This window comes from Triticum dicoccoides, chromosome 3B (assembly GCF_002162155.2).
Source record: "Triticum dicoccoides isolate Atlit2015 ecotype Zavitan chromosome 3B, WEW_v2.0, whole genome shotgun sequence".
NCBI lineage: Eukaryota > Viridiplantae > Streptophyta > Magnoliopsida > Poales > Poaceae > Triticum > Triticum dicoccoides.
Window position 1 is genome coordinate 8,144,787 of NC_041385.1, and position 21,530 is coordinate 8,166,316.

The window sequence follows — 21,530 nt, forward strand, 5'->3', positions numbered from 1 at the left end:
CTATGAAGAAGGTAAAGATTTAGAGGAATTTCTCCTGGTGGCTGAATTCACAAGATCACAACTTAGACTGACAGAAGCAACGGTGGGTACGATCCTGTTATCTTGCTTTTGAGGCCGTGCATCTATGTACAAAGTGAAACTGTTACAAAACAGAGTATGTAATAAGTTCAGAAAACAAAGAGCTTATGAGATAACCTTATCCCGAGTTCCTGACAATGCTCACCCTTGCAACTACAAGGGGATCTGCAGGCAGGCAGGAAAGGATCTGGAGTCCTGCAGGTGGTAGAAATTCTAAAATGATTACGGCAGCAAAAGTTCTCCCCAACCTAGTAATGAAGGGATGCAAAGTAAGGGGGTTGTTTACCATGGGATGGAGGGAGCAGTAGCAGAGCACAGGATTGCTCGGCGAGGCATTAGGGACGACGGGAACTAGTTTCGCCGGCGGCAAACCTTGGGTTGCTGCAGAAGCCGCGATGCCCACAAACGGCAGACGGTCGGCAAGGGCGAATGGAATGCAGGCAAGGTGGCGCGGGGGTCGAGCGGTCGCTGGCCGCCGGGGACCGGAGTGCGGTGGGAAGCGAGGCGCAGTAATGCTCTGTGTGAAACGGCCGGGGCCTGTGTTGCATAAATGAAGCGTTGAGCTGTTTTCCCCAGATGGTCTGGGCTGGGTTTGGTGGTGGGCTTGCACGGGCGAAAAATGTTGACCGGCTGTTGTTTTTGGGACTGCTCGCGGCAAAAATTTTGGGAACAAAGCGAAAATGAACGGAATTGGATGCTAAATTTCCGCCACTGTTTCCGTATTTCCTCTCCATTTGTTTCCGGTTTACATGTTGGTTCAGCGTTTATTACCAGGGCTGAAATGAAGAAGATAATGCAGCTGAGACCGAGGAGGTCGCTACTGCTGCTGCTTCTGTCCACATACTTTGTAGTGGTTGATATGAGTGAAAGGGCTCGTCTCATCTTCAATCCCTCGCAGCCATTTAATGGTGAGACAGAAGCACCTGTTATCGCAAGAACACGACGGGCCGAGAGGGTCACATTCGCGCATTTGGAAACTCTGACAGACTGAATTCCTCCAGGACCAGATACGCAGCTATCATCGATCGGTACATCACCACTGTAGATGTACCATGCTACCAGCAAGACAAGCAGTTAGGAACAAGCCAGTAGTGCTCATCTCTTTTCTTCTCTACCTTTATTTACCACTGTTAAAAAATATATGTGTTTACCACTACCAGAGAAAACAAAACAAATAATTTCACACTCGGTTTTATTATGCAAATAACTCGAGTTGCTTAATGGATCCGACAGTTAAGGCTCTCTGCCTTCCCAACTTGTACCTGATAATTCTATGGGATTTAGACAAACGTGCTTCGGCAAAAGAAATATCAAACGATAAGCTTATCCCCTCCCGCGTCGCTCCCGCGGGCGACGGGGAGGACGACCGCACCATCGCCGCCAGCACACCCCTCCTCCCGCTTCCTCCTCGCCGCCGCCGGTGGCGGGCCCCTCTGGTTTCAGTCGGGGGCTGCAGGCAGGCTGGGGCTGGTCGTGATGGATGTGTGCCGGATGGATCTGGCGCTTTTTTCGGGCGGGCAACGCAGGTTGGGGCAGCGGCCCGGTGTGCGGCTGCTCCGGCTGTGGGCGGCGGCGGCGAGGTGGCTCGTCTCTCTTGGTGTGGCGGCTTCCTTTCGCTGTGTCCGCATCACGGCAGTTTGGCAGGTCGGCTGCGGCGCCGGCTTGTTTTTCGGCGGCCCGTTTCGACCTTCAGTCCCTCTCCTCGTCGTCGGGTCGCTACCCTCGTCGAAGGTTCGGCCCTCCCCCGGCTACGATCTATCGCTCGTCTCACGCTCGGCTGCAGGACCGAGCTCGTCTCGCGCCCGGCAGCAGGACGAGTCGATGGAGGCATTGGGGGCAGCCCGGGGGTGCGAAAGGCGGGTCCTTTCTGCCCACATCTTTGGTGGGGGTAGCGGTGGGTCTCGAGTGAGGTGGGGTCCGGGTCTTGGATGTCGCGGCGGCGGCCCTGGTGGTGGTTTCGCGGTGCTCATGGGCAGAGCCTGTGGCTAGGTGCTGCCCGGTGGCCATGGTCGTGTGAGCGGCGCGGTCGCTGGGATGTGGCGTTCGGTGGTGGTGATTGTTGGCCGGGGTGAAAACCTGTTCTATCTTCGGACGGACCGGCAACGGCGAAGCTCGTTCCCTTCTTGAAGGCGTCGTCGTGGCTCTCATTACCCGTCGTGTTGCTCCAGGGGAAACTCTGATCCTCGGGTCAAGCGGTGGCGGCGCTCCGTTGTCGTATCCTTCCTGAAGGCGCCGTCTTGGAGCAGATGGTTCGTCGTATGTGGCTTCATCTCTTCGCGGTGGCGTGTTCACGGTTAAGGACCCTGGTTGCTCTTGCAGCGCTAGGGTTGTTGTTGCGCTCAGCGCCTATGTATCATGTCTTGGGTGTGTGCGTGTGTGGTGTTGGCGGGTGTTTGTACCGGGTTGTCGAGAATCATAGGGTTGTCGAGAATCATAGCTTTATATATAAAGCGGGGCGAAAGCCTTTTTAGGTATAAGTTGATACAAAAATGGCACTTAGCTTCATCATGAATCCCAGGGAAGGAGTTAATGTAAGGGAACTGGAGGCCCCAAACAAAGGTTTTGGCATAACAGAAAATACAAAGTAACACAAAGGCTATGCTGCTCTGCTAGCTATTACATGTTTCCACCTATAAGTACATACTCGATACAACTATATAACACCCGCCCAACGCTGTCTTCATAGCAGTAGCAGAGCACGGGATTGCGTGGGATTTAGGGACGACGACGAACCTTGTGCAAGGGCACAGCAAATTAGGTTGGGAGGAACTGTTGCTGCACAAGCCGCCATGTCCAAAAATGGCAGACTGTCGGCAAGATCAGGCATGGCAGCGTGGGGCTCGAGCAGTCGCCGGAGCATGGTGGGGAAGGGGATGAGGCGTGAAAATCAGGCCAGGCCCTATTTGCATATACGGACCGTCGAGCTGTTTTCCCCCAGATGATCTGGGTTGGGCTTGGTGGTGTGATTGTTTTTGGACTGCTCGCGCTAAAATTCTTGGGCTGCCAGACCGTGTTCGTGCCCACCGGTCATCGAAGAAATTACATCGATAAAAAAAACCCAAAGAAATTACATCCCACAAGAAAACAAACCCAAATAAATTAGGTGGCGGCAGGAGGGACGCCGTCCTAGGGCGCCACCCCAGGGTTACGCAAAAATTCATGTCGATGCAAGCGTGGCAAAATCCAAGTTGAGAGAAGCGACATCCGCAGTGTGCCGAGATGATGCTGGACGATATTTGTGCAGCTCCTCTTTGGTTGTCCGGGGAATCATCGATGTAGCCACACTCGAGGCGATGGCGTGCAGAGAAGCTTTGGCTCTTGCAGAAGACTTGAAGATTCAAAATGTTATAATTGCCTCCGACTTAAAGCATGTGATGAACGACACTGAAAGAGTGACTAGTAGTACTTATGGTTGTATCATTAGCGAGATTAAACAGCGAGCTAGTTTAGTTAATTGTAAATTTATTTTTGAAGGTCGGCATCAAACACTGATGCAGATAGGTTAGCTAAGTTTTCAAACACTCTTAGGAGGCGACATCTATGGTTCATACATTCTCATGATCGTTTTTTATACCACTTCATGTGGAATATGATCAATAAAGCTTAGCTATACCCCTAAAAAAAGGAGGGACCCTGGCCATGGTAGCGATAACATCGAAAAGAAATATTTTATTCTTTTGACATTCTTCGCAGATGCACAATTGTATAGTCATCATTGCACCGACTCAATGGTCGTTTCAATTTAAGTTTTTGTTTCAGCATTTTTACAATGGGGCTGAAATCAAATGAAGATAATGCAGCTGAGACTGAGGAGGTTGCTGCTGCTGTCCACTTACTTTGTAGTGGTTGATAGGAGTGAAAGGGCTCGTCTCATCTTCAATTCCTCGCAGCCATTTACCGATGATGATCCGAGACTGGACCGCCGCGAGTCTCCAGTCACACTCATAATTGTAACAACACGACGGCTGAGAGAGTAGCATTCACACATTTCCGAGGTCTGGCCAACTGAATTCCTCCAGGACCAGATACACACCTATCATCGGTAGATCACCACTTTATTTGTATCACCTCTTCTCTTCTTCAAGCCACCATGGAACCTCTAGTCTAACTGTGTTCAAAAAGAAAAAGAAAAAGGAAATCCGTTTTATCATCAGAACACAAAACAAAATAGTACAGTCGGCAGTGACAACAGTTTATATATTAATTATTGCTAACATAGTTAGTGAATCCGCTATACAGACTTTGCTGGTGATCTGCATTCTTCTTTTTATTTTTTGAATCATCATGCCCTATATCTACCTGTCTTCGACTAGAACTATAGAAGCACCTGATAGAATACACTAGCTCCACTGCAGTATTACATGCTAATTAACAGTGTTGTCTCTTCATAGCAGGTTCATGCATGCAAATATCACCCCAGATTCCACAAGCTATATATTAGTCTGCCGAATAATATGCTCAGATTCAAATAGATACATATGTCTTCCATGAAGAACAATGATTTCATTTTAGAACCTTACTATCATGGATGCTGCAGTTGGAAGGAACACACCTCCATCCTCTAGCTGCTCCCTGCCTATTACATGCTTCCGCATAAAAGTTCACATGAGGCGAAAACAATTATTTTAATACAACCATAACTTCAGCCTTTTGCAAGCAAAGTGCAACAACCTCATCACACATCGATATTTTCACTCATATCCTCCTCAGAGATTTCGGTCAACTCGGAGGACAAATGATAAGTATCATTGGTATGGACGAGCCCCTCGTCACAGAAGAATGGCCTGGAAGGCATCTGCAAGGTATCGGCACCGCCTTCCAACATGTCTATAACCTCACTCATCGTTGGACGGTCATGGGACTTCATCTGGATGCACCATAGTCCGACCATGCACAGCTTCTTCTCCAACTCATGCATGTTGTCAATGGGAGATATATCACGCCCCTCTTGTTCAGTTAGTCTGTCATACACCCATGACGGGTAGTAAGACTGGCTTGAATTCGCCACATTTGGGTCGGCATTCCTTCTTCCACTGGCCATCTCCAGCAGCAGCATCCCAAAGCTGTAAACATCAGACTTGCTCGATATGACGCCAAAGCTCCTAGATATCATCTCAGGAGCTATGTACCCAATTGTTCCGCGCAGGACGCTCAATGATACGAAACTGTTGTTTCTTGGGTACAGCTTGGCGAGACCAAAATCAGCAAGTTTTGGGACAAAATTGCTATCAAGCAGGATGTTGTGTGGCTTGATGTCAAAATGTAGAATCTGCATCTCACACCCTTGATGAAGGTAGTCGATCCCCCTGGCAATGCCCAAAGCAATCTCTATGAGCTTGTCCCAGGAGAAACTTTTAGCTGAGAAGATGTACTTGTCAAGAGAACCTCGAGCCATGTACTCATAGACAAGAGCCCTCCTCATCTCCTCCGAGCAGAACCCCATGAGACGCACCACATTGACGTGGTGGATCCTGCCAATGGTGGCAACTTCACTGATGAAATCCTCTCCATCGCAGTTTGAGCTACGCTCCAGCATCTTGACCGCGACATGGACATTGCCTGGTGATAACACACCCTTGAACACGGAGCCATAGCCTCCCTGACCCAGCTTATCTCTGAAATGGCTTGTGATTGCAGTGATGTCGGTGTAGGCGTACCTCGTCGGACCGAGCATTTGCTGCATACGGAGGAACTTCTCGACTGCATCGATTGTTATTCTTGTTTTCCAGTACTTGTAGGCTAGGAAAATCAACACAACAAGCGGCGCCAACACGAACCTGCACAACACTGCATAAACAAATTTATATAGGGTTTAAGTGGGCACATGATTGCATAGATGTGACCATGAACAAACTGCAATTAAGAGCACAAAATTCTGACTTACCAGCCAGCCACTTCCAAATCCAGAAGACGATTATTATGACTACACCTCGAAATGGTGGAAATCCAATGACATCAACTAGTGCGCACCGCGAGAAAAATGAATCACCCACAAGACTGAATAGAATACGTAACTTGATGCCTTCTTTACTCAAGACTGGTACCTCATAGAAGGGCCTGCAATAACATTCGGTAATACAATAAAAGGAGTGAAAGAGGGGTCGGTTATTTTTGGAATGGACCACAAGTAGAACCCTGAACCCAGAACTCACCAAAAAGTCTGTATTAGGCATTGCTTGATGCTCTCCCTAGGATAAGGAAACCGAACAGCAAATCCAATCCTCATGGATTTTACAACATCTGCATAACTTGCATTTTCTAGCCCCAGACCGTCCCAGGGTCGAGGAGTCCGGGCCAAGTACCCACAAGAAGGTTCAAGGTACTCCATATATGTAGACCCATAGCCAGTTAACACGTAAACAAAAGAATCGTTGGTGCTTAGGCAAGCAACAGGCATGTACGTACCAGTGCCCTTTACTTCCTGAGAGCATTTTACAAAGCAAGCCCCACTATGTACAAGGGGGCTCAATTCGATTTCCATGTTGTCGGGTTGGTATGGAGGATTCCACCGAGGTAGAGGGCAGTTGTTGTGTAAATCCATGTTGGCATCGATGACCCAGAAGGAAGAACCACTGTAGTTGATGGCAGACACATAGTATGTTGCATCACCGATGTGAATCATAGCCTTGGTATCACTGCAAACCAGCTCGTAAGATCGATAGCCGCAGCCAGGCGGATCACTTGCCTGACGAAATGGGGACAATACATTTCCAAGAGGGCCGCACGAGAAAGAAGGACAATCAGAGTCATGATGCCGCCCTTCAGCCCGACCTGCAGCAAGAACTGCAAGCACACATAAAAAAGTTAGGGAGTTGAGAACAGTGGGCATCACCATGGCAAGCTGTTTCACAGAAGCACAGATACACAGAGGAATGGTCAAATGAGGGTGTGGCTGCCAAAGTTTTTATTTTTCTTCACTCCAAAATTGGGTAATTACATGCCAACTAGTGGCTCTGCATGACAGTGATGTTGTTGCCTAGGAGACTTAGCTACTTCCTGCCAAGCCAAAGTTGGGTAAATACATACCGTCTACATGACAGTGATGGTGATGTTCTTGACTCCAGACCTCTTGATTAAAGGGAGAGTGTCCAAGTGTACTACTCTAGTCACAATTCTATCCAGTGCTGTCCTAGTGACGATAACGTTGAATTCAATGCCTTACAAATAACAGGGACAGAAAATGACAAATACTAACAAAATATCATTCATTTGAGATATTAAACGTATGGGTAGCAAAGTATGTTCTGCATAGAGTAGAACTAAAGTTGTTCTAATTTTTTTAATAATCTACTTATAGCTGAACTACTTTCCTACACCCCTCCTCTACATAACTAACTACCAAATTTTGCTTAATATCTTTAGCACTATTTTACATTATATGGGCAGATGCATTTGACATTTCCTTGGTTTCTATTGCCTGCAAATTACAACAGATAGCATTTCAACTGTGCACGGCTGATATCATACAAAAATAAAGTAATACAACAACAACAACAAAGCCTTTAGTCCCAAGCAAGTTGGGGTAGGCTAGAGGTGAAACCCATAAGATCTCGCAACCAACTCATGGCTCTGGCACATGGATAGCAAGCTTCCATGCACCCCTGTCCATAGCTAGCTCTTCGGTGATACCCCAATCCTTCAGGTCTCTCTTAACGGACTCCTCCCATGTCAAATTCGGTCTACCCCGCCCTCTCTTGACATTCTCCGCACGCTTTAGCCATCCGCTATGCACTGGAGCTTCTGGAGGCCTGCGCTGGATATGCCCAAACCATCTCAGACGATGTTGGACAAGCTTCTCTTCAATTGGTGCTACCCCAACTCTATCTCGTATATCATCATTCCGGACTCGATCCTTCCTCGTTTGGCCACACATCCATCTCAACATACGCATCTCCGCCACACCTAACTGTTGAACATGTCGCCTTTTAGTCGGCCAACACTCAGCGCCATACAACATTGCGGGTCGAACCGCCGTCCTGTAGAACTTGCCTTTTAGCTTTTGTGGCACTCTCTTGTCACAGAGAATGCCAGAAGCTTGGCGCCACTTCATCCATCCGGCTTTGATCCGATGGTTCACATCTTCATCAATACCCCCATCCTCCTGCAGCATTGACCCCAAATACCGAAAGGTGTCCTTCCGAGGTACCACCTGACCATCAAGGCTAACCTCCTCCTCCTCACACCTAGTAGTACTGAAACCGCACATCATGTACTCGGTTTTAGTCCTACTAAGCCTAAACCCTTTCGATTCCAAGGTTTGTCTCCATAACTCTAACTTCCTATTTACCCCCGCCCGACTATCGTCAACTAGCACCACATCATCCGCAAAGAGCATACACCATGGGATATCTCCTTGTATATCCCTTGTGACCTCATCCATCACCAATGCAAAAAGAGGGCTCAAAGCTGACCCCTGATGCAGTCCTATCTTAATCGGGAAGTCATCAGTGTCGACATCACTTGTTCGAACACTTGTCACAACATTATCGTACATGTCCTTGATGAGGGTAATGTACTTTGCTGGGACTTTGTGTTTCTCCAAGGCCCACCACATGATATTCCGCGGTATCTTATCATAGGCCTTCTCCAAGTCAATGAACACCATATACAAAAATAAAGTAATATCTATTTTTTTTCCTTTACAGGAGTAACTGACAGCATTTCCATAGTGTCCGGCTAATTATTTCCGACGATGACTGCACTACAGCCAGTCAGACTGTAAGCACTCCTCATCGGTCATTCAGCTATCACAAAAAGTCACCAAGCCATATCATAATACAAAACTATGCACAGGATGGCAGGGAGTCTAAATATGGCTGGTATATATGCCATAGAAATCCCTAATGTATATTAAATGGTTTTCACTTCAATTCGCATTATGATGGTAAACTGTACAGTAACAGATGTTACAATAATTTGTAATAGTACAGTTAAGAGGCGCAGGGTGGTAAAACCATGGAATACACTGGCCATAGCAGTGGGCATCACCATGGCAGACTGGTTCACAGAAGCACAGACTGGATAGCAAGGGTACTTACAACAGAAGTACGATAACTGCATACCAGCTACAGACTTTACGTGACTGATCTTCATCATAGCAATGGGGCCCATGAAAAATTGGTTGCTCATTCAAGCATAGTCCTTTCAGACAATTAGGCTACATACACCAGAATCTAACTTAATTTACTTGGCAGGCAACCTTGAAGGTTCGGTAGTTTTTTTGTGGCTCCAATAACAATAAGACTAGTATTCACCAATATGTACTCTTCTCCGATCCAGTGAGCAAAGCCTAACATGCAAGCTTGCTTGTCCCAACCACCTAGCTCATTCACTTCGATTATCCACTCCCCTTATATTGGATAGCAGTATATGGTACTGCCATGAGACATGGGTGCCATACACTGAAACTTTGCGCAAAACAGTAGCGTATCCTGAAATCTGGCTTACAATATTCTTTTGATGCACTTGACTCGGATATCCGGTGAACTCTTCCTTTTTTAAGGCCAACTTGTGCCTATCAGGAATTAAATGGTAGAATGTGATAGGAAGGCAACTACTACTTGGAGACTAAGAAGAAATGATTAGTGGTCCAGGCCGAAATGAGTTGGCTGCGTGCTGCTACTGTCTTTGTTTCGTGTCTGGTATAGTTGAGTCCACAGTGGTGAGCAGAAAATGAAAGATTAGAACTTGAGCACGTGTTGGTCTAGCATAAGAGGAAGAGTCAAAGTGCATTCTGGTCCAATTCTGTCAGTCTCCTAGTAATGTGTGGAATCCAACAGCATATATGTTTTAATTACATGGATATGTACATACAGCCAATGGTGATGAAGACTTCAAAGCAACAAACTGCAGAAGGAAAAGGAAACGGATTTGGCAAAATATAAGTGTGATAATATTTGTCAAAGTGCATCATGATTACAACAAATTTAGCCATAAATCCTTCATTGTCATTTCTCAAAATTATTTAAAAAATCCCAAAAAGGATAGTGAAATGAAAGCCTCCATATCTAAATATGGGTCTAAGTGTAACTGAAATACTACTTACACTGTGTTTGCCAAAACAAACTTCCAAATTTTCCTTAATCTTTCTAAAATCACTGCAGATAATACAAGTAGACGCTATCTATCGTCTGCACATTAAAATGGATAACATTTCAACAATGCACAAATGAGAGAACCCTAAAATAAACTAATAACTGTAAACATTTCCAAGGAGGAATAAAATACAAACTCACACACTCAGCCTGGAATCACTCATCATCAGTCACTCAGCTAAAATTTCAACAAGCCTTATCATAATTCAGAAATCTGCAGGTGAATTTCACGGGTTTATCTTTCACAGGATAATGATCCATGCTTCAGGTCCTTAGAGGTTTGGAATCCTATCAAAGTACTAGCGAAAATAGGTGAAGAAAAATGAAGGTCTAGCAAAATAGGTGAAGAAAAATGAAGGTATATGTGTGGTGAAATGGCATGAATGGTCTAAACAGTTATAGAACCACAGAATTTTGTGAGCCATAGAAGATGTATGGCAGATGTTTCGTGGCAGTTGGACTTCCTGCCCAGACATGTAACTATCATGACAAGCGCCACCCCAATCCTCACCAGAGATTAAGGCAAACAACCACTTTCTTATACTCAAGACTTTCTCTTCTTCCATCTAAATCTCCAATACATCTCATGGATTTTCCTAAACTTCTTGTCATGCTAGTGTTGCTCTCTCTTCTAACCAATGAATACTATTTGGGTGCAGCATCAGATGATGAGGATTTCTTCAAGAAATGCTCATCACAACGGTCAGCAAACATGGACCAAAGATCCAGTTCCCCTTCCGGCTTTCAACCCAACCAACATCCTGTGGAGCAGCTGGCATGCAGTTATCGTGCTCTGGGCATGACACGATCTTGGATCACCCTGTTCTTGGTCCTTGCAAAGTGACCGCGATATATTACATGCACCGGGTCATTAACATCACCCCGCTTGTGGAACCATCGACTCAATGCCCACTTCAGAAGCTCATCTCAAGAAAGTTAGAAACTGTTGTGTACAAACAACCTCAATCATTTACGACCCTGGTATGTTCAAGAAATTTCATACCACGTACACCATATCCATATAGTATAGTCGGCCCAGCTTCTTGTGTCAGTAACAACGCTAGCCAATTCTGGTATTTGGCATTAGCTTACGCATACATATCTGATCTGCCATGGGACTGTGTGGCCATTTCTAAAGGTATCCCAATACCCTTTAGCTATGATAAAAATGGCCCTAACTCAGACCCCTCCAATGAAATAGCAAAGGCAGTCATCAACTTTGGTGCGACAACCTTCACTTGGCACCATAATAACATTACTGGTGTCTGCCAACAGTGTGAACATGAAGGTCGATACTGTGGATTCAGCTCACAAAGGCGTCAAGCATTCTGCCAGCACCATGGTATTATTTCTTTCCCTAATTGAAATCCATATATCATTATGGTGTGTCAATTTATTTTGGAACAGCGTTCTAGATTTTCTGCTTCTCAATCTACTAGTTTGTTGATCTCTTATATTCTGATGTTAACTGTATTTAATCTTCTGGAAGAATTCTCAATCTAGTAGTTATATTATTTAACACACAAAATTGTATTGGAGATCAGAGAAATCGTTAAATTGCTCAAGCACATACAGTCTCTAGGTTCACATCCATGAAAGTTCCCCAAAGAAAAAACATTTATCAAGAGATGCAAGTGCCAAATTATATGGGAAAGCTTATGATGGTTGACTAATTTGTTAAATTCTTGGGCAACAAAAAGTAAGAGATGAACCTTATTTGACCATTTTCATATTTGTTTAGTTTTTCAGATTGGATATGAATAAATAAGTGTACAGCTATAACATAACAAAGAATATATTAATCGATATAACACCCTATGTCTGAGGTCCAATATACTTGAAGCCAACAGGAAGCTACCAAATATATATGTCCACAGAGAACTCGTGTAAGAATCAGGAATTAGTTGTTCCAAACATAATTCATAGAGTAATGAAGTAGTCTTCTGTTTCTGTCTACATTAAAATTAAAGCATGGAAAAACTAATGATATTCTTCCTACATGCAGGTACCCATGTCATCCCAATGGCGGGTAATGTTGCAACTCTTTTCCTTTTTCTCATTCTAGATGAAATTCTTATTGCTTACCACTGTGAATATTTTGTGTTTCCTCATTACAATAAGAGTCAGGAATGCATGGCCTCTTATCTGAATGCAACTCGCTAATTTCCTTTTTTTTTTAATCAGCAGCCTCATCTGTAGCTGCATTTGTAGTTCTTTCATTGATTGTGGCCACTGTGATATATCTCTCCTTGAAGTCAAGGTACAATGAAGAGATAAATATGAAGGTTGAAATGTTTCTCAAGGCATATGGCACATCGAAACCCACAAGATACACTTTCCCTGAGGTTAAGAAGATAGCAAGACGGTTCAAGGATAAACTGGGCCAGGGTGGATTTGGAAGTGTATACAAGGGCGAGCTACAAAACGGAGTTCCTGTGGCAGTCAAGATGCTAGAGAGCTCTACAGGGGAGGGAGAGGAATTCATCAATGAAGTTGGAACCATTGGACTAATCCACCATGCAAATATCGTCCGTCTTTTGGGCTTTTGCTCCGAAGGAATGAGACGGGCTCTTATTTATGAGTTCATGCCTAACGAGTCATTGGAAAAATACATATTCGCACATGTTTCTGATATTTCTCGACAACTCCTAGCACCCAACAAAATGCTAGATATTGCTTTAGGCATCGCCCGAGGGATGGAATACCTGCATCAAGGGTGCAACCAGCGCCTTCTCCACTTTGACATCAAGCCACACAACATCTTGCTGGACTACAACTTCAACCCGAAGATCTCAGACTTTGGCCTTGCCAAGCTGTGTGCAAGGGACCAAAGCATCATTACCTTAACTGCAGCAAGAGGGACTATGGGATACATAGCACCAGAGCTATACTCTCGGAACTTTGGAGGGGTGTCTTACAAGTCAGATGTGTACAGTTTTGGCATGCTGGTGTTGGAGATGGTGAGCGGACGGAGGAACTCAGATCCAAGTGTTGAGAACCAGGACGAAGTTTATCTCCCGGAGTGGATCTACGAGAGAGTAATCAATGGGCATGAATGGGAACTTACTTCGGAAATGACAGCAGAAGACAAAGAAAAGGTGAGACAGCTGACTATTGTGGCACTGTGGTGTATCCAATGGAACCCCAAGAATCGGCCATCAATGACAAAGGTGGTAAACATGTTAACGGGGAGGTTGCAGAACCTACAGATTCCCCCTAAGCCCTTTGTGTCATCTGAAAATTATCCTAGAACATAAAGCACGGAGAACATGCTGCCATGATTTGGTACATATTGCAGACATGCACTTAGTCCATGTGTTGCACAGCAATGCATAGCACTGCAGCATGCAGTATATTTCCATCTTTTCACTGTATTAGCACCTGATTGTATGAGTAATCGTCCGTCCCTATGCAATAGTACTACTAGGTATATGCAAGAACACATGAGAACCACATCGAACTTTATTTGAAAATTGTAATAGTTAAAAATAAAGCGGTTACCTTGGTCTGCTGTTCCAGTGATTTATATCCATTTCAGTATTTCCTGCAGTGGATTGCTCCTCACAGAACCCCTCAAGAAGCATGATTAATCCTGCAGTGCAGTGCTCCTCACAGAACTGCTGAGGAAACATGATTACGCCCTTTGATTGCCATTTCTGAAGATACTGAAATCGTACATTGCCCTGTTCCTTAAAATCTCGGCAATCCATAGCACTAGCATGGAATATGTTTGGACCTTCCCCCTCTCTCTACTAGAACCTTCCAACTGATGCATGAATGTTGGAATAGTACTAGTAGCTATTTGTAGCATACCGGAATCAAATGGAGCTGTATTTTTTGCATTTTGACATTTTAACAATCAAATGGAGCTTTATTCTGCGTTTCCACGCTTCATTATTTTCCAGGGTGCATTCCATATCAGTACTAGTATTTCCCTCATACATACTCCATACTCCATACTTCCTAGTATTACCCTCATATCAGTACTAGTAAGCTCTTTCTAACACAGAGATGCTTATTCTACAAAAAAGAGAGGATCTTGTAACTAATCATGCCATTGCACCAGTTACTACCAATAAACAGAGGCGAGCAAGGAGGAGATTACTCACCATGGCATGGCAGAGAGCTCCCGTCCCGCCGGAGTCCCTCGCCAGAGCAGAGCAGAGGATTGGGGACGCGAGGCAAGACGAGGAGCTCGCTTAGCCGCCGGCTAATTCCAGAGGGAGCTGCCCAAGTGCGACGGACGCCGGGGGAATCGCTCGCCGGCAGCCGGCAGCCGGCAGCCGGCCGCCACCAGCCTCCCTGTTGCAAGAATTGTGGATACGTTTTTCTGGATGGGATGATGATGGGGAGGATAAGCCAGAGTTGGGCTTATGGGCCGCCCCCCCTGGAAACATGAGTGACAAACTTATGTTTCCATTAAAAAAAACTTATTTGCCTAGTGTTTTTTTTTAACTTATGTTTCCATGTGGCTAGAAAAAATTGCCTCAAAAAAATGTGAGCCCACCATAACTTTGCTAGATTCCATATAAAACTATTTTCGAGAGTGCCTAAACAAAAAATGGCAATTTAAAATAGCCAATGATGGTAGCAGTTAAAAATTCTTAAAATGTACGTAGATTTTATTTGAAACATGTAAGCGTATTGTTTCCAATATTCAAAATAAGGAGCTAGCAAGTTAGTTGGTTAATGTTTAACATTGTAAGTTCACAAAATAAAAATGACTTTAATTAAGAGATGATAAATGAAAAGAGTTTTTTAGTACTGCAACAGTACTTAAACTTTGGTTTTATCAACATTAAATTAAAAAATAAAAATGAAAGGGGTTTTGTTGCACACTCCATAAACAACATCATCCTTTTGCGACGTTTGTCTATATTTTTGTGAGCAAACTGCAATGACAATAATATATCTGCCCTTAAATTCCACATGATATCTTGACTCCCGATGAATAAACATAAAATGGTCGGTGGGAAAGGACGACTTGAATGTACTCGGTCTCTTGGACTTGCAATAACATACGACAATGGGAGGTTGATGGCATCCACCAATACATTTTGCGCAATCTCGCTAGCTTTAATGGCACCCATCAATGCCAATCTCCATATTGAAGGCGTACATGTAAATGTGTTCATCCTAAAGGAAGTTATATAGACAAGCTCTCATGAGAACACTTTGGTATAGTTCAGGCAGAAAAAACACCATGCAGGGCGCTACGTGCCAAGATGGTTGCCAACTGGGGGCGCACATGTATGCTTGGGATTGGGAAGGATCGAGAATTGGTAAATCATACTTAGCGGCACAATTGTATATGTCGGTTTTAGCGGCACATCATGAGTCCTAGGAGTAGACTAGGATGACGGCATACCAAATGAGCTACCCACCTACCATGGCAAGCACCGAGGAACCAGATGATATGCTGCCCGAAAAATCCTAGTTGAGCCTCTCTTGGACGTTGAATGTGTCCACATGCTGCAAACTCAAGGTATTCTGCCGTGTTGTCCATCATAACATCATGGACCACATGAACGATGGAGGATTACTAAGGGTACGTGAAGTAGAAGCTGATTTGAAGATCTTTGGAGGGAAACTATCAAAATATGCTGGTACAATGTGTCCTTTCCTTAGTCATGCTAGTCATGCGCTGCATAACTTTTGTTGGTTGATAAATCCAGTTTGGCAACCCTTTTCCAACCTACTTCATATTGTCGATTAACCCGCACCCAAAGAATCAAGGCGAATCAAACGGAATAGCATATAATTAACAACACACATTAACTCTCTCTCTCTCTCTCTCTCTCTCTCTCTCTCACACACACACACACACACACACACACACACACACACCAAATGGCTTTTCCCCTAAAGCAACATTCGTGGTAGGCAATAGCCTAACTACTAGGTTCTTGGAGGATACATGGCTAGGGGACGCGCCACTAGCCTTGCAATATCCACTCCTCTATCATATTGTGCAGCGGAAAGATGTCTATGCTGCCTCTGTGATGGGTCAGGTACTGTTGAATGTTACAGTTTTTGAGGACAACTGATCAGGACAAATGGACTAATTGCTAATAGATTTCATGTATACCTATTTTCAATAGTGCCTGAACAAAAAATGGCGACTTAAAATAGCCATTGATGGTAGCAATTAAAGCTAATTTTCTTAAAATCTATCTCACATCTAATAATGAGCTTAAATTATGGATTTTTTTTGAAACATGTAAGTGTACTATTTACAATATTCAAAACAATGAGCTAGCAGTTAGTTGGTTAATGGTTAACATAGTGAAGTTTGAAAAATAAAATGACATTAATTAACAAATGATAAATGAAAAGAGTTTTGTTATTGTTTTAGAAGTACTACAACAATACTTAGACTTTGGTTTCATCAGTATTAAATAAATGAAAAATGAAAGGAGTATCAGCAAAAAAGACAAATCGGACCAAAACAGTACATGAAGTAAACATTTTTACAGACCTCCAATTTGTCTTTTTTGCTGAGAGCTCGTCAGATGTCCAAATGATTTGAAAATAAGAGCGAACCTCACGCATCAAATTGTCTATCGCACAATTTATTTTTGGATTTTTTTTTTGAATTTTTCTTGTATTTGTTTTGTTTTTTTTGTCAACGTGGGTGCAAATGAGCTCGGGTGCAGAGATGGATTTTCCTAACTAGTGCCATATGCATGACACTAGTCTAAGTTACTAGTGTTTGATGAAATAAATTCTGGAGTTTATAATTTAATTTTGAATTTGAATTCTGAGGTGGAATTTGAAATGAGATATGAACTCATAGTGATCAAGCACTGTTAACAGGAAGTGAGTTAGGATAATCATAGAGGGGTTACTATAGCTTAATACATGGGGGTACGGTGTTACAACTTAGGATAGAGAGATGATTCATAGCAATAATCTATATTTGATAATAAGAAAGTAACATCAAAGTGCATAAACAAAATCACTATATTGCTTTTTCATGTTAAATTGTCTTCAAGTAATACCAGATAATACTCATAATGCCATATTCATGTTCCCAATCAATCAAGGCTTTATCACATTCAAGCATCTTATCATTTGAACTTACTGCAAATAACTAAAATTTCATGAAATGTTGCTTTTGCGTGCAAATTTTGCAACCAAACATTGCTTGCAAATGTTACTTGCCAAGTTATTCAAACTTTGCCTGCGAAATTTGCATTCAAACTTTGCTTGAAAAAATTGCATTCAAACTTCCCTTGCGAAATTTGCAAGGAAGTTCGAGTACACAGGTTATTTACCGCAAATAACTGCAGCCAAAGTTCTTGTACTGCAGTACGGTACCCTGTTCTTATCATGATGTACTGCAAGTTTATAACGATGTACCTGTCTTAAATTAATTTACTGTACTCCTGACATTACAACATTGCTTGCGAAAGTTGCATTCAAACTTTGCTTGCGAAATTTGCAAGGAAGTTCGAGTACACAGGTTATTTACTGCAAATAACTGCAGCCAAAGTTCTTGTACAGCAGTACGGTGCCCTGTTCTTATCATGATGTGCTGCAAGTTTATAATGATGTACCTGTTCTTAAATTAATTTACTGTACTCCTGACATTACAACAAGTTTATGATCTACTTCAAGCTTCCTTATCATGATCTACATTCCCAGTTTAGTTTAAATTTTCAGAGATCGAAATTTCTAGTGTCCAAATTGTACTCCTGTCAAGTTTCAGTTTACGCAGTGCAACATTTGGCTACTCCTGCAAAGTTTCGGTTTCCATAGTCAACACAGTTTATGTCAAGTTTACATAGTTCACACATCTGGCTGCTCCTATCAGGTTTCTGTCGACATTTTTGCAAATTGTACACCGGTCAAGTTGCAGTTTACATAGTACTCCATTCAGTTTAAAGTTGGCTACAGTAAATTCAGTGTACACTATGCCACATTCGGTTTAAATTCAGTTTACACAGTGAATTTGCATCCTCTGCGTGACCATCTGCATCTTCATTTGCATCAGTGCAGCAATGAGTTTAAATCCAGTTTACACAGTGCAACATTCAGTTTAAACTCGTGGGCTTTTGACCGGGCCAGAAAATTCTTGCCCTTGGGCCGACGGGGCCCAATAACACGATCGTATAAAAAACACGAGCAGAAAGAAACCCTACCTCCGAGAAGCAGCCACCCACCCCGACCTCCACCTTGACGGCGCCCGCCGCCGGCGTCGCCGTTCCCAAATCGACGCGACCGAGGAGGCTGTCGAAATGGCCGGCCGCCGCCGCAGCCGATCCCGAATCCACACCAGCGACGACGACGACGGGGCGACCCGTCCCAGCCGCCGCCGCCGCCGCGCGGAGGTGGCTGTCCCTCTGCCGGACGGCGGCGATACCCTGTCGGAGTCGCTGCAGGACGACAGCAGACCTCCTCCTGCGCCATCGGAGTCGCTGCCGTTGCCGTTGGACATGCTTTGGAAGATCCTCCTCCTTCTGCCACCGCAGCCGTCCTCCCGCCTCCGCGCATCCGCCGTCTCCCGGCGCTGGCGAGGCGTCGCCACCGACCCCAACTTTAAAAGCCAGTTCCGTGTCCACCGCAGGAACTGCAAGCCGCCACCCATTCTCGGATTATTTGTGCGCCGATGGAAGATGGAGTTCAGGCAGGGCTTCCTCCACCCTTCCGACCGTGTCCCTGCCGAGCGCTTCTCCATCCCGTCCCGCTACGACATCCGTGGGTGCCGACATGGTCGTGTGCTCGCTGTACACCGTGAGTATGCAAAGCTTCTTGTGTTTGCCCCACTCTCTGGCGAGGTGTGCACCCTGTCCGTTCCCGATGAGTTCAGGCCACCGTCTTGCTTCCACCTCAATGGGGCGGTGCTCTGTGATGCCAACGACCACGGCCATGTTCATGGCATGTGCCACCAGAGCCCCTTCAAGGTGGTATTGCTTTCAAGGTATTCTATGGAAGATCGATTCATTACCTCTGTTTACTCGTCAAGGTCCAAAAAATGGAGTGTCGTCGTTTCAAAAGAGGCTCCATGCTCCGTTGATTCTGACGTTCCGGCGATCCTGGTTAATAATCGACTCTACTGGCTGCTTTCGTCTAAAGCCCGTGGTCTCCTTGAGTTTGATTTGGATAGGCAGAGCCTAACTGTGATCGAGTGGCCTACTAGTATGATTGATTCCGGAAGCCATGGGATGATCAAAACAGAGGAAGGCGCAGTTGGCTTGGTCAGGTTTTCATTCCCGAGCCTAGAAATATGGCAGAGGAAGATCAATCAGGGTGTTGCCACGTGGTTGGATCCAAGGATAGTTGATATGCATAACGTTCTTGGGATCCCCCCTCAGATTGGTAGGAGAAGATGGCCATGCAGTTTGAGAGGCTATGAGGAGGAAAACCATGTGATCATTCTGTATGTTGATGATAGTGCCTACATGGTTGATCTTAAGTCAATGCAATCCACAAAACTTGATGGAAGCCGTTCGATGAATCGCTGTCACCCTTTCACCAGTTTCTATCCACCAGGTGATTGCTCATCCTTAGTTTTCTTATTTTAAGAGTAACCCAATTCAGTTATGTTATGTACATTGATTGCTCACACACAATGATTGTGGTACTTAGAATGTTCATTTACAACTTGAACTTAGTAAGCAATTTCCGGTGACAAACACATAGTTAGTAATTGCCCCTTTGCTAGATGGATGAATTTATAGTCATATTGTTTTAGTACATCTTATTTTGATACCAAAATCAGATGCCAACTGAGTAACTCAGTTGGCACTTTGAAACCTCAAAGCAAGTTCTATTCTTTATCCATCATTATATGTTTTGATCTTGATATTAATCTTAACTCCATGAAAACAACTTTGTTGAATCCATACTTTCTGAAATAACTGTGTTTTTGTCATTTGTTCATTTATTACATTTGTAGCATATAGAAATGAAATGAATTTTCTTATCTCGGGATCCTTTTATTTAGAACAGAATACCAAACATGAATTTTCTTGCTAAGTGTTTATTATTTTGGCATATTCTTGTTTGCTTCACATGATGAGGGATGAGTTTACTGGACAAAAGTTATAGGCCATATTGTTTTTGGCCTTCTTGCCAGCTAAATTCTCCATTCTGAATACTCCTTCCATCTAACAACAAGTGTAGATATTTTTTTAATCTATTGCTAGTATCAAGCACGAGTTATAACACGTGTGTAAAAATAAATTATAAAAGCGAGTTATATTTGTCGGCACATGTTTCTAACTTTCTCATTGTTGCCTTTTCCGCTCCATTTGTCTCTTCATTAGAACTGTTGCTAATTGTCTGACTTGTTATGCTTCTAGACATGGCCATATAAGAAGCGCCGATATAGGAACATGGACACGAGGATACGGGCACAGATACAAAAGCATTTTCCAGAAACAGCCATACGGCGACACGGCGAGTATATACATAAATAAATAAAGTACAACATGTATTGTTGTGAGGACAAGAGTATATTTGTAAGATGTAAGGTCAAAGTACTGCCCATTTGTTTTCTGCTTTCAGTTCCACGTTTGTATATGGCTGAGCTTAATGCAGCTGATTCTGCAAGTATATGTGAGTGAAAAATTCAGGAAAGGGAAAATATAATACAGCATGTAATATGGACATAATTATATTTGTAAGATGTGGGATCAAGTCTTGATTCTGTCATGTAATGTGGACAAAATTATGTTTGTAAGATGTGAGATCATTTGGTTTCATTTCCACGTTTGTATATGACTGAACTCAATGCAGCTGAAACAGGGGATGGTGTGACTGGAAAGACAGACAGTCAAGACCTGAATACCCAATATGTCCTGGGTTCAGGTCGGATTTAGTTGTATCTTCGTCATTTGTTTTTTGAAATTTAAGAACCTGTCCATGTTTTCACATTTTCATCTAATGCTTTGATTGGAAGTTTAAATCACGCTGGAAGAATTTGCATTCTCAGCTAAAATTCCTATGAGGTTACTTGCCATAGAAGGATGGGACTACACGGCTGCAAGACACTACTAGAAACTTACTATTCATGTTCTGAATTAAGAGGAAAGCCAAGGCATAACCAATAGGTTCCACCAGAGTCCCTGTCCCGAGCAATGGATTGGGGCTGCATGCATCGTTTAGATGCAGAGGCCGGGGGATAACCTCCTTTCCAGAAAAAAGAAGTTCTGAATTCTAAGAGGAAAGCCAAGGCATAACCAATAGGTTCCACCAGAGTCACTGTCCCGAGCAATGGATTGGGGCTGCATGCATCGTTTAGATGCAGAGGCCGGGGGATAACCTCCTTTCCGGAAAAAAGAAGTTCTGAATTCTAAGAGGAAAGCCAAGGTATAACCAATAGGTTCCACCAGAGTCCCTGTCCCGAGCAAT

The 21,530-nt window shown here is 43.9% G+C and overlaps 3 protein-coding genes and 1 long non-coding RNA gene across 6 annotated transcripts; 2 read left to right on the forward strand and 2 right to left on the reverse strand.

Annotated features, from left to right (window-relative positions):
* Nucleotides 1–3: 3 nt before the first annotated feature.
* On the reverse strand, nucleotides 4–805 carry LOC119274310. Its single transcript, XR_005135114.1, has 3 exons — nucleotides 365–805; nucleotides 196–273; nucleotides 4–122 (listed from the first exon to the last, which is right to left on the reverse strand). It is a non-coding gene; the product is annotated as an uncharacterized LOC119274310 (long non-coding RNA).
* A 3,015-nt stretch (nucleotides 806–3,820) lies between these two features.
* LOC119274306 (rust resistance kinase Lr10-like) lies at nucleotides 3,821–6,985 on the reverse strand. Of its 3 annotated transcripts, none has more exons than XR_005135113.1 (4): nucleotides 6,231–6,985; nucleotides 5,963–6,135; nucleotides 4,599–5,865; nucleotides 3,821–4,186 (listed from the first exon to the last, which is right to left on the reverse strand). XR_005135113.1 is itself a non-coding variant. In XM_037554987.1 (3 exons), the coding sequence occupies exons 1-3, from the start codon at nucleotides 6,911–6,913 to the stop codon at nucleotides 4,754–4,756; spliced, it is 1,968 nt and encodes a 655-aa protein (XP_037410884.1). In that variant the 5' UTR covers nucleotides 6,914–6,985; the 3' UTR covers nucleotides 4,490–4,753. The 3 variants fall into 3 exon arrangements, 1 of the variants encoding a protein (XP_037410884.1); XR_005135112.1 differs by having other exon boundaries at nucleotides 4,594–5,865; XM_037554987.1 differs by lacking the exon at nucleotides 3,821–4,186 and having other exon boundaries at nucleotides 4,490–5,865.
* A 3,023-nt stretch (nucleotides 6,986–10,008) lies between these two features.
* On the forward strand, nucleotides 10,009–13,698 carry LOC119274309 (rust resistance kinase Lr10-like). Its single transcript, XM_037554990.1, has 3 exons — nucleotides 10,009–11,514; nucleotides 12,178–12,201; nucleotides 12,360–13,698. The coding sequence occupies exons 1-3, from the start codon at nucleotides 10,860–10,862 to the stop codon at nucleotides 13,427–13,429; spliced, it is 1,749 nt and encodes a 582-aa protein (XP_037410887.1). The 5' UTR covers nucleotides 10,009–10,859; the 3' UTR covers nucleotides 13,430–13,698.
* A 4,622-nt stretch (nucleotides 13,699–18,320) lies between these two features.
* Nucleotides 18,321–20,885, forward strand: LOC119274317. The gene is made up of 2 exons (XM_037554997.1): nucleotides 18,321–19,667; nucleotides 20,480–20,885. The coding sequence occupies exons 1-2, from the start codon at nucleotides 18,413–18,415 to the stop codon at nucleotides 20,491–20,493; spliced, it is 1,269 nt and encodes a 422-aa protein (XP_037410894.1). The 5' UTR covers nucleotides 18,321–18,412; the 3' UTR covers nucleotides 20,494–20,885.
* The last annotated feature ends 645 nt before the right edge of the window (nucleotides 20,886–21,530 follow it).

Excerpts from the sequence above, each read along its gene's own strand:
- LOC119274309 (XM_037554990.1), top strand. The coding sequence starts at position 10,860 with ATGCTCATCACAACGGTCAGCAAACATGGACCAAAGATCCAGTTCCCC. Across the intron at positions 11,515-12,177 it reads AGCATTCTGCCAGCACCATG|GTACCCATGTCATCCCAATG; the intron begins GTATTATTTCTT and ends TCCTACATGCAG. Across the intron at positions 12,202-12,359 it reads CCATGTCATCCCAATGGCGG|CCTCATCTGTAGCTGCATTT; the intron begins GTAATGTTGCAA and ends TTTAATCAGCAG.
- LOC119274317 (XM_037554997.1), top strand. The coding sequence starts at position 18,413 with ATGGCCGGCCGCCGCCGCAGCCGATCCCGAATCCACACCAGCGACGAC.
- LOC119274306 (XM_037554987.1), bottom strand. The coding sequence starts at position 6,913 with ATGGTGATGCCCACTGTTCTCAACTCCCTAACTTTTTTATGTGTGCTT. Across the intron at positions 6,136-6,230 it reads TGCCTAATACAGACTTTTTG|GCCCTTCTATGAGGTACCAG; the intron begins GTGAGTTCTGGG and ends ATGTTATTGCAG. Across the intron at positions 5,866-5,962 it reads GATTTGGAAGTGGCTGGCTG|TGTTGTGCAGGTTCGTGTTG; the intron begins GTAAGTCAGAAT and ends TTGTTTATGCAG.